General features: G+C 41.1%; 1 protein-coding gene across 1 annotated transcript in view; it reads right to left on the bottom strand.

Moving 5' to 3' along the window:
- The window catches only part of ankrd27 (ankyrin repeat domain 27 (VPS9 domain)), a 31,254-nt gene extending 19,023 nt beyond the window's left edge, over positions 1-12,231 (bottom strand). The window contains exons 1-5 of the mRNA XM_071460447.1: positions 11,868-12,231; positions 4,607-4,729; positions 2,065-2,175; positions 1,124-1,432; positions 515-574 (exon numbers count right to left, since the gene is read on the bottom strand). Coding sequence (XP_071316548.1) covers positions 515-574; positions 1,124-1,432; positions 2,065-2,175; positions 4,607-4,708 — 582 coding nt within the window. The 5' untranslated portion in view covers positions 4,709-4,729; positions 11,868-12,231. The remainder of the gene's footprint in view (positions 1-514; positions 575-1,123; positions 1,433-2,064; positions 2,176-4,606; positions 4,730-11,867) is intronic.
- Positions 12,232-12,321: the final 90 nt, after the last annotated feature.

Here is a 12,321-nt window from a genome sequence, read left to right on the forward strand (position 1 = left end):
GTTGTGAGGCTGTAAACTGCAGCAGTGATAAAACATTGACCGACTGTGTGACTAGTTAATGGTAAACATAACCTGCATTTATCTGTGCACTGAAGTTTCTGTCTGACTTCTATTGTTTACATCCTGCACTGGCTTTTTCATTGGTCCATTTCATGAGCACCTGGACAGAAATATCTGGTAAATACAAAACAGTCATCTGACATTTACAGAGTTTATATTTGAAAAGATTATCTAAACTCTCCATTGAAGCACAGTTACATTTTTTAGCACTTCTGGACTCCGGAAACTTCTGAGTCAGCATAAACATAAAGTCTTTAGAGCAAGAACAGAGACTGAGTGGCATTTCCATCAGCTGCTGTTCATTTCCAGTGTAGAAAGTCAAGTTTCCAGGAATCCTGCACCTGAACTTGGACACAGTCTGTGTCTCAAACTCTCACCCAACCCCTTCAATTCTCTCCTTCAGTCTCCACTGTACCAGACGAACAGCTGATCCGACAGGAAGCTCAGTACTCACCAGGCGAGAGTCTCTCAGCAGACACTGAAGACACTTAGTGTAGAGACCGTTCACCGAGTCCTGAGCGGAGAGAGGACGAGAGAGCTGTCAGTGCTGGAGGGAAACCTGTCATCCTCTAAAAACTCAAGTTGGATTATTGTCACTGCTATCTAAAGATAAAAATAAACACTTACATGGTTTAGTTAAAAAAAAAAACACAAATCTTTTAGGTCAGAAGAAACAAATTAGACTCATTAAATCTTTCACTTCTGTATTTTCTCCACATTATCTTTAATCAAATTTATAAAATCTAATATTTGACTATTTCCCATGATTTGATTTATTATTTTTGTGAACCCTTTATAACCTCTGTATCAATAAAAAAAAAAACAAAAGACCATGAATAACATTAAGACAGAGGAATTTGCTGCAGGACATTGAGCAATTAAAAGGAAATGTAAAAAGTAAAGATGAAGAGTGAGGGAAAAGAAGAAGGAGACAGGAGGGAAGATGGAAAACCATCTAAAGAGGCAGAAAAGGAAAAAGAAGGTGAAGGAAGAAGGAAAGACAAAGAAGGAAGACAAAGAGAACAAGAACGAAAGGAAGAGAAGACTTCAGAGCTAAACCTACGATGTGGTGCCGGAGTCCCTTCCTCTCCTGCTCCTTGAAGGCCTGACAGAAGCCGTGGATGAACTTGTCCAGTTTCTGGGCGTGGCTGCCCAGGAACTCCCGGACGTCCTCCACGCTCTTCAGGCAGTAGGGGGGCGGCGGGCTGTGCTCGGTGGGGCTCGGCTCCACCTCAACGGGCCGGGAGATGCACAGGATGCTGTAGCTCTGCTCCTGGTCGTTGTAAAAGGTTTCCTCAAACAGGATCGGGACAGACGCCGGAGCCGGGAAGCCGGATCCCAGCAGGACCTGCCTGTCCTGGATCCTGACCTCCTGAAACACAACAAGTCCAAGAGGTGCACTGTTTTTATACTTTCATATTCATGAGGATTTTGCTCATTTTTGTGTCCAGTAACTGAACCTGGTCACAGATTTTGTATCTCTCTTCTCCACCTTTCTAATCCTATTTTTCTATTTTATTTCTATCTTATTTCCCTGTACACACTTTTAGTGAACGTAAAGTGATTTTGATTTAATCATTTGAGTGTCCTGATTTAAATTTTGTTTTTGGAATAGCCAATTTGAGTCTCCTGCTTTCCTTGATTTTTGTGCAGCCAATAGGAACCTCTTCTTTTTAATTTAGGCTTTAAAATGGCCAAGACCCAAAAATAAACTTAATGCTCTGGTCTCTCTGGTGGCTGCTGTTTTGATCCCATACTGCTGTTGTGCTGTGGCTCAGTGACATTAATCAATAATATCATTTTGTGCTTTTTCTGCTGTGACAAGTCAAAAATATGAAACGGGGCTTTGTTTGTAATCCAGACTGGGAAGCAGCTGATGCAGCTTTGATGGTCTGTATCATGTGTTTCAGAGTGCATCATTCCATCTTAGTCAACGCAGATCATTTCTGCATATTATTTTGGACTCTGAGCTTTAAGCGATTGTGACGGAGACAGGAGACAAACCTTTCCATCCACAGTCTGGTATCCGTCCTCCGCGGGCTGCAGGACATAGCTGTCGAACTGAGAGTCTGAATAGCTGCTGACGGTCAAACTTCCACAACAGGGAACAAGGACCTGCAGGTTTTCAGTAACACGGGACAACAATAATGTTAGCAACTCATTTTTAAATCATCTATCAACTTGCAGTGAACATGATTTATCCAAAAGTAAATCCAATCTCTCCAATCTTTTCCTGACTTGTTTCCTCGTAATTCACTTTTCGTTCCCTCTGAGCTGCTGAGATGTGAAAGAACTGCAAATTCTCTCTGTGACTGGAAGCTTGGATTTTAAACGTATGTTCAATGGGATATAAAACCATCGAGACAGGAGATTGTGAGAGAAAACAACGTATTGAATATTTAGCCAAACCACTGTATCTCCTTATGGGCTGAAAAAGGATTTTGCCCATTTTGTTTATCCTCTCTTAGTTGAGCTGTTTTGGTAATTGATGAGATGATGACTGATCAGAACATTGGGTTACTAATGTGTATCATGCCAATATAATAGAATTGATCACTTGCCAAGAGTTGTCTCCAGCGGTGGAAAGGAACTCTCTTCTTTTGCTTCTATTTCTATCCCTTCTTTTTGTTTACTAAGGCTGAACAATTAATCAAAATATTATAAAAATTGCAATATGTCTAAAGATGTCTAAATTGCAAGAGCTGCAATTTTCTTGACAAAAGGTAAAAGTGTCCCAACAGACCATAAACGAAGCGGTGGTGCTACAGAGTTGCATTGAAATCTTTGATTTCAAATGTCACTGTAAGCTTTTGTAAACTTAATGATGGCTGAAGCTCTTTCCAAGACTGGTAAGCAAACACCTGTTAATGCTAACCTTAGCTATGTAGCATTAGCAAAACTTACAAATGGCTCCTTTAAGGTTTGAAGTTTAACATTTCTCTCTCACCCTCACAACTACAACGTAAAAGTCAATCATTGTTCCCTTCACATGACAACACTTTATTTGCTGGGTCATGAGAATTTAAGGATCTAAAAATGTGGTCAAATTCCTGACGTGTGGTACAGTGAGCAGTTGACTGTGTTGTAAGTTGTGTCTTGTAGAACTAATCTTCCAGGTCAGCAGTCTGCTGTGAAACGGGTCTTACAGGCTGTAATCTGGTTAGAGACGGATCTTCCCGTGTTCTGATATTTTCACAGCGTTCAGATCATCTGAGTTTCCAGAGGAGTCCTGATGAGTCAGAGCTGTTGCTGCTCTGCGTTCAGACATCTGATCCTCATCTGCTGATGTTTCAAGCATCTTGTTAAGCTACGACAAGTTTTCAAAAATGATTTTGTAGTTGTCATTAAATATTTGTCCATTTTCGTTGCGGTTGCACTTACTTGACAGCTGGGCTTTCAGAGTTTCATCTCACTAAGAAAACTCATTTTTCAATTACGCTATCAAACCCTGCCTCACCTCAACAAATGTTCATGTAATACCGAGACTAATTCTGTCACCTTCCCACCTTCAATATAAACTGAGAAATGCAGTGACAGCACAGTGCTGGCAGGGAGGAGGAGAGAGTGCTACCACCATTAAAAAAAAAAAAAAAAAACCTTGGTGAAATGACAGCTCAAAGAAAAGACGGGAAGTGGTCTGACATCAAGACATTTATTTTAAAATGAGACAAAGGAAGTCTCCTTTGTCTCCTGATCTGAAACATTTGAACTGATCCAGGCTGACAGGAGGAAAACAGACTGGGGGAAATCTGTCAAAGAAACTGGCTGCACGTTTAAATGCCTTCAGTCAGTAGAGTTTTGCTGTAAAGAGAAACCAGATAATTGTGGTCTGCTCACACCTGCCATGTTCCAGGTTCTATTGTGTGGTTGTACTTTCTCTCTGCAGTGTTTCCCTCTCAGTGTGTTTTTTCCAATGGTATTCAGTCTCTGCTGGCAGCAGAATAACTCCACGGTCTGTTTTCTTCCAGCTATTGTCTCTCATTTCAGCCGTGAAGCTTTTGCATTTTGTGTTGTTCCCTTCTCTGGTTTGTTTAGACCTGAGCTGCTGCTGGGAGTTGATCTTACAGGGAAATGTTTTCTGCTTTCCCCTCATGTGCATATGTTAGTACTTATTAGACAGAAACCCAGCAGTGCTCAAACTGTAATGGAAACACTGAACTGATCATAAACAAGACAACAGAATGCAACAGGACACAGAGCCGGTCAGTCAGTTAGCTGGCAGTTCCTGACTCCTGAGAAATCAAGTCTGATGAATGCAGTCTGGGTTGAGGGTCACATTCACTCTTCAAAATCTGGCACCTTATGACTTAAACCTTAGACTGGAGACCCCACACATATAACAACCATGCCCACCAAAATACACTGATGTTTTTTTAGGTTTGAACTAATGAGTAAAGACAGAGACAACACACACTGTAACAGGGAGGCATCTTCCATCCACTTTTGCAATCTTTTTTTCGAGCTCGTAAAACAGAGACTTTTGGAAATGCTGCTGGCCCTTTTATAAAATCAGACCAACTAAAAGGAGACAACAGGCGTGACTCACGATGCCGTGGAGCTCTGCCACTCGGCTGCAGAGGTCCGGTCTCTGCTTCTCCAAAGCCAAGTAGAAAGGATTCTTCAGGATGTTCTCATCATACACAGCCATAAGGAGCTGGAAGTCTGGATCCTGGGGAGGAGGAGAGGACAATGAGAGAAACTGATTATCATGATTAAAGGTCCCATATTTGAATTTCTCCTATGTTCTCTCTGAAGTGTTGATCTCCATCAGAAGATATATTTGTGGTTTTAAGAACCAAAAACCATCTCAGTGTAGTTTTACATCTCCTCTCTCAGGCCTCTCTCTGGAGCTCTAGTATGTGATTGAATAAAGATTCAATTTCTCAGTGATTGAATAAAAATATAGCAGATTTCAGGTAAACACTCAGAGATACCAAATCCAAGGTTGGATGGTGTGGTCAGGTGGGCGGGGCTTGGGGCGTGGCTGAGGGTGGTGACTGCTTTGTTGTGACATCACAAAGTCCCAGAAGAAATTTTGTCATAATTGCTGTGTGACGTCTTGCATTTTGCCTAAAAAGTGCTTTGTGTGGTCAGATTGACCTTGACCTTTGACCACCAAAAATAAGTTCACCAGTTTCCTCAAGGTGTTCCTCAGATATTGCGTTCATGAGAATGGGACGGACGGATGGAAAACCCGGAAACATGATGCCTCCTCCAGCCCTGACGGAGGCATAAAAAGACGTGGAAATTTCACTTTATATAATATGGGACATTAAACAAAGTTTCAGAAAGGTGCTGTTTGGGAGGAGAGGAGATTCAGTTTGACTGGTTTATTAATTACTTGTCCACTTCTGAAGTTGTTGTACAGTAATTCTGATGGAATCCGAACAAAGAAAAATTCTCCTCAAGACATTTTGGCGAAACATTTGAAGCCAAAACACGAACAGGAAACAGTTTAACATAACTTCCTTCCTTTCATAAGGTTGCTACAGAGCCATTATCAATAAAGATCTTTGTACTGTGTAAAGATTAGTGAGTTTTTGTTGTTCCAAAAAAATAGTTTTAGTCCGAAGGCTTAAGAAAAAAAAACAAAAAAAACACAAGAAAGCATTTACGACAGTGACTGGTGTTTGTGGCTGAAGTTTCCAAAACAAAAGCATGTGCAAATACTGGACATTAGTCAAGAATTGAGTTATAGCTGTTTACTGATGTTTGAGAGGAGAAAAACAAAGCTTCAGAAGAGATCTTGTGATTCCTACATGTCTCTAAATTATGTCTGAAGATAAAACAGAATATTCTTCCTCTGTTCCGATCAGCAGAACAAAAAGTCCCTTTCAGGCTGATTTGAATTATTGTTTTGATGGATCTTATTTTTCATAATTTGTGTGGAGTCTAATTCTTTCAGAGCTGCAGCCCCGGTCACGGCTAACTCTCCTGCAGACAAACATGCTTCTGTAGCGTGAGGAAACGTTCAAGCAGACACCCCAACCAACCCTGGGCATGATCCCTCACTGGCTTCCCACCCACAAACTCTGACTGTATATCTGAGCCCACAACCAGGCTGAAGGTCCCACTGCCAGAGACCAAACCCAGGTCTCTGAGGACTTCATGTAACCCTGTGGAGTTACCCTCTCACCCAACAGTCATGTTTACATTCAGTGAATCTCACAGAAATGATTGGTGTACATCACTGAGGTCTAACACTTTTGAATGTGTTTTTGTTTGCTTGCAGCCTCCTCTCCTGAAGTTTTCTAGTGTAGCTCCACTTTTCCTGATGCATTACTGCCACTTGTCGATCAGTCAGAGTGTGAACCCACTGGCAGGAATGTGCATCAATACTGTCGTCTTCAGACTCTGTCTGAACCCCAGTTTGCTCTTTGACAGACCGTCTGTCTTCCAGAATAGTTGGAAATAGAGCTGAAACTATTTGCCAACTAACCAAATGGTCAATCAACAGAAAATTAATTGGAGCTACTATGATGATAGATCAATCATTTGAGTCATTTCCAAGCAATATGTGTTTGTTCCTGCTCCTCCAGGGTGAGGATTTTCTCTTTGTTTCTATTTTAAATCAAGGTAAACTCAAGGTTTGTTGTTCTGAAGACGCCACCTTGGGCTCCTGGAAACTGATCTGCATTTTTTTTTTTCAGATCAAACAACTAATCCTGAAAATAATGTCCAGGTTAGTTACCATGAAAATAACTGTCAGCTGCAGCCCTCATTGGAAATGACCTCAGGATGTAAACTATAGTGTGATTTCTCTTGTGAGGCGGGAAACAAACGTGTGATCTGTCAGATGTCTCTGGCTTCAGGGCGAGCTGTAGAACCTCACACAGAGAACACTGTTCATCTCGAAAACTGAAAAATGAAAAAACAAATGCTGGATGAAATTACGCACAAAAAAAATATTGAGTTGCAAATAGTATTTCATTATGCACTTTCCAGCCACTTAAATAGATCCACTCACTACTGCAACCCAGTACAACAGTTCAGCCACACTGTTTACTGTTACAAAGCTTATAATGGACAGTTTAGTTAAAAATCATGTCAGTGAGCCAATCAATCAAACCAATCTGATTATCATTTTCGTTGATATTGTAATCAATCGGTGATTAGTTGCACAGTGATTAACTGGTTAATGATCTCTGGTTTAATGTTTGACTTAAGGCTTAACATGTGCAGTGAAAGACGCTGCACTGGTTCAGACCACACAGTTTTATAAATCCTGATTTGCTTCACTTTCTGCTTAATTCAGTTACACAGCTCAACAAACAGTGAAACGTTATTAATTTTGTGTAACAGTAGTTTTCACAAATGAGAACAATATCATCGCTGCTGTTTTTTTTTCTAATTTCTTTTTTAAAATACTGCTGGTGATTTCCTCATCATAAGTGCAGTTTTGCTTGATTTCAGCAGTTTATTAGGAACACCGGGCGAAAACTAATCCTGTCTACAATACAACAGTCGAGCCATAAATCCTCCTTCATCACAGTTCTAAAGTTCAGTTTTTGTTGAAACCGTTTCAGAGAGGTGCTGATTCAAGTGTGGGATCATTTTAGAGACTGCAGTTTGTGGTGTTGCTGAATCGAAATGCATTACATTGACTGGTGTTTCTGTTATCTTGTCCACCCTATTTACGTCAATGAGGGCAGGCTCGACAACAGATATGTATGTCTCTGTATAAAATACCAGTGTTTCTGTGTAATGCATGCTACAATTCCAAAGGAAAAAATATAAAAATAGAAATAAAATATGAACATTATTCGTTACATCGTCTGCCATCTGCAATAGTCTTTGCAACACCAATGAGGCTGCTGACATATGATTTCCTAGCTAATAATATAAAACCTTCACGATTTGATTTTCACTGGAACTGTTCACAGTTATGCAAGCAGCTCTGTGAGTCTTTATGTAATCAATTATTTGTTTCAGTTCTCATAATGTTCCCCATGTTCTTAGCATGTCAGCAGGCTAACATCCACAGCCGAGGCTGATGGGAACATCATTAGTTTTGCAGGTTTCATTCACTGGCCAAAGTACCAGTCTGTGGCGCCGCAGGAAAAGTCAGAGGATCATCCAAAGTGAACAGGGTTCATCCTCTGGGGACCGTGAACATCTGCACATAATGTCATGAAAATATATCCAAGACTTGGTGATGAATTTCAGTTTTGTCCAGTGGTGGATCCACAAACAGACCAGCACTCCCTTCCCCAGATCCATGCCACTAGCAACAAACCACTAAAATACATTTAATACTTTAATACATTTAATCCAATTCCCTATCTGGACCATCAGCCAACACAACTTCATTCTAGCTGCACCAAATTTAATTAACAAAACACATAATTCATCCATCAGGGAGCAGCTAAGCAAATCAGTCTGTAAACAACACTGCAAAACAAAAATCCTACACCAATAATGAGATATATCAATAACATAAAAATAATTCCTTCTGCATTTCCTGTTCTAAAATCTTACACCCTCTGGAACAAACCTGAGTTAATTCCATTTGTTTTGGGGCTTCGACGATCAAAACAGATCTGATCTGTGACCTGCATTATTCTGCCAGTGATCTAACAGCCTGAACTTCCTCCTGGATCGATCTGTTCAGCTGTCTGCTCCTCAGCAGGCTCAGGGGGAAATCATAAACCGCACTGACCATCCACAACACTCTGCTCACCTCATCCCTCTGCTCCGAGATCAGCTTCATCCTCCCTCGGCTCCAGCACAGACAAACTGGGAACCAGTTTAGAGGAGCGCAGACAGACCTCCCACCCCGGCGGTCCCATGTCAGGCGACTCAGCCAGGATGAAACTGAGGAATGAGTCACGTGACCTTCAAGGGCCTCGTGACCTCTCAGTCTTGAAGCTACCAGCACAGAGGAATGTCCATCCCCTCAGGCACGACACACACGTTACATTACACACTTAGATCACAGTTATTCAGCTGACGTCTTAGCCTGAGGGCTTATAATGTGTGTGAACAGGAGATTTACTTCAGCAGCAACAGAAAAAACCAGCAGTGATGAGATTAAAGTTTAACAGAGCTGAAACCATAGATAGTTTGGTTTTTAAATAACCACTCAAAACTACACCACACCATTGGAGAGCGTCGGAGGAGGTTCAGCTGGACAGAAACCTGCATGAAGACCAAGGGGCGGCTGTCACAATGAGACAATGGACCTCACAGCTAGTGCAAGCTGTCATGCTGAAATGCGCTCAATAAACAAATTGGCAGTGACAATGCACAAACTAATGCGTAAATCAACTTAAGTCATTATAATTCTGAGGTCAAAGCAGTGTTTGTGTGTGGAGACAGGAGGACCATCAGTGCATAACTGGTAGACCTAAGAGAAAATGCTGGATATGAGTAAATTGGTGAGTGGGAAATTTTCCCTTAACTCGCTTACATGTGCCACTTTAGGAAAAATGTGTTCATACAACTTCTTCTTGCATGAGACCCATTAATTGACAATGATAATAGTTATTAGTGGCAGCCCAGATATCTTCCAGCATATCAGTGCATCAAATGGTGAAAATGTTGTCAAATATAAACATAGGGTGCTGTTTACACACGTGTATACATGCACATACTGTACGGAAGCACCTGCTGCATGAATATAAAACAACTTATTACACTACCCAATTAATATTTATTTCAACACTCCTTGCACCACCTGTTTCCTCCTGGTTATTTATATTATACTATTCTATACTTGTTCTATACTTGTCCTCGTTTTATTGTCCATGTGCATCTCCCTGGACACTGGTACTGGTGATGTGTACTGTGTGTGAAGCCACTGGAAACCAGTGGCAAATTCCTTCTATGAACAAACACACTAAGCTGATTCTGTTAATGAGGTATAGCCAGTGAGCAGTTGTGGCTCCTGTTTTTATTCCTCATAACAAATATTTTCTTATCATCTCTACGAACTTTACTTTCCCACCACTGGCATGATGTCAGTGAAAAGAGTTACACCTGCACACCGACTCCAAAACACAAATGTGATTGAATGTGTGACTGTGGGGGCCCAAAGTGGCCACAAGATAAACTACAAAGTTATTTATCCTTTATACATTATAATCCTACTGTTAACATATTACATAAACAAATACTCAGCTTTTCAAATTAAAGCAAAGCAGTGTCAGACTTCCATATTTTGACCCACTGAGACTGAAAACACTGGTTTATACCAGTCAGCCATTTGTTCTCTGGAGGTTGTGAGGCAAGGCACACAATTGAGATTAAATCTGTGATATGTTTCAGTTTATTGAATATTACTGTACTGAAGTACTACAACCACAGACCACAGATCACTCAGGTAAGAAAGATGTATTAGAAAATGACCAGGGGCTGAAGACAGACACTTGTCTTTAATAATACAGAGAGCAGATGGCAGAGATCAGATGGACTGGGTGAAATGTAAGAAGACGCCACTCCTGCCTTCAGGTTTCACCGGATCAATAAAAATCTTTCAGAGGCTGATGGCTAAAACCACCACTAAGAGGATCCACAGCTCAACGGTGACCATCACATACTTCTCCTCAGGGCTGCATGCATGATGCAGCCTGAACCTACATAGCATGACCACCTTCAGGTGTCTTCTGAGTAAGGCTGAGTACTGAGAAAAAACAAGAAGCAAGTCTAACCAGCCACCTTTGACCTAAAAATAACTTCACCACATCAGACTGATCTCTGAATCAGACAGTCAGGTGTGGAGGCGTTTAACACAAGCACAGTGCAGGACTTCAAACTGAAAACTGAAGTCAACTGACCTTTAACACAAAACTAGGATGTGTCAAGTGAACCAGAGCTGAGGACAAGGTTTCCGGGAGCAACATTTTCAAAATAAAATCGTTACTGATAAGTGATCTGCAACATGCTCTGGTGCTAAAACCGCCCACAAAACGCGCCACAATAATTAAAACAGATAGATAATTTCATTACAATAATAGAGACCATCCAACGTGCTACATATTAGTAAAATAGTGCCATTAAGCTTTAAGGTTAAATCCTCTGCTCTATTTCTATTTGGCTCAAAGGCAGATACTTTATTTTGTGTGAAGAAAAATCAAACCAAACTCCGTTTTAAAATGTGGCAGTTGAATGTTTCTCTGCTTACTGACACGAGTAAAAAGCACAATTAATAAAAATGGATCCATTTAGAAAATATTTTAGGTCTTAAGATGCATTCGGGGTCTAAATTGTCTTTCTCACTAAATCTTAATTTAATGAAAACTCTGTTCTCTGTTCTCCATCCACGGTGTCAGTAAATAGACATAGGAGCGAAACAATCGTCTATGTTCTTTGTTTTCGCCGGTTTTTAACTGTTTTCAAGCGCACAACCCAGATATCAACATGTCATTTAACGTAATTTTTTCAATGGAGGCTGGCGTGGCGTTTTCGTTAACCCAGGGCTTGGTTTTAGGATTAGCTGTGTCGATTGTGGAAAAGAAATAGCCTTTAAATGCAGTTTCCACTGTGTACATTACAGGTGGCAAGAGGGATTTGTGGGTATATACAGCTAAAATCCCTGATAACCAACGTTAGCCATTTGTGATTGAGATATATTTGGGGCTTTAACGTGACTCAGCCTCAGAAGTTTTGAAAATTAGCCCGCTAGCTACAAACAACAACATCGCTTTACCCAGCCAAGAATATCAACTGCACATTAGCAGTTAGCGTTAGCTCTGCTGGCAACAGTGTTCCCGTATTAAGATAACAAATGTTAGCTCATTAACATGTTAGCATCTCGGAACATGACAAGCAGCCAACAGGGGCGATGATTAGTGGGATGAATGTTTTACCTGTTATCCGTGGGTCCGTCAGATCATCCAGGCTTTGGCATGGCAGTGATAAACACCCACAGTCGCCGGTCTACTGTCCGTTTACCGGGCTCAGCAGGCTAAACAGCGGTAGCCTGCACCTTAGCCTTTGGCCAACGGGTTGCCAGACTTCATAGAGGAAACACGTAAAATAAGCCGTGAATCGCGTTTTGCATCAACTCCCACCCATTTACAGGTTTTACAAATAAACTGCTACTGATCCATATACGTAGTAACACGTCGGGCCCTAGTTACTGGTTAACTTTGGTTAAAGTGACCCAGACGGATGCATCTAAATCACATTGGTACACACTGCCCTCTGCAGCCCAGCACTATTCCTCTGACACGACGGCGTCATCTCAAGTTTCAGACAGGGCAACACAGCGTCAAGCACAAGAAATGCTGTTTCATCTTCACATCTTCACATCAGTAACAT

This window comes from Trachinotus anak, unplaced genomic scaffold (genome assembly GCF_046630095.1).
Source record: "Trachinotus anak isolate AG129_WGS33_773 ecotype Australia unplaced genomic scaffold, CSIRO_AGI_Tana_v1 ptg000002l, whole genome shotgun sequence".
NCBI lineage: Eukaryota > Metazoa > Chordata > Actinopteri > Carangiformes > Carangidae > Trachinotus > Trachinotus anak.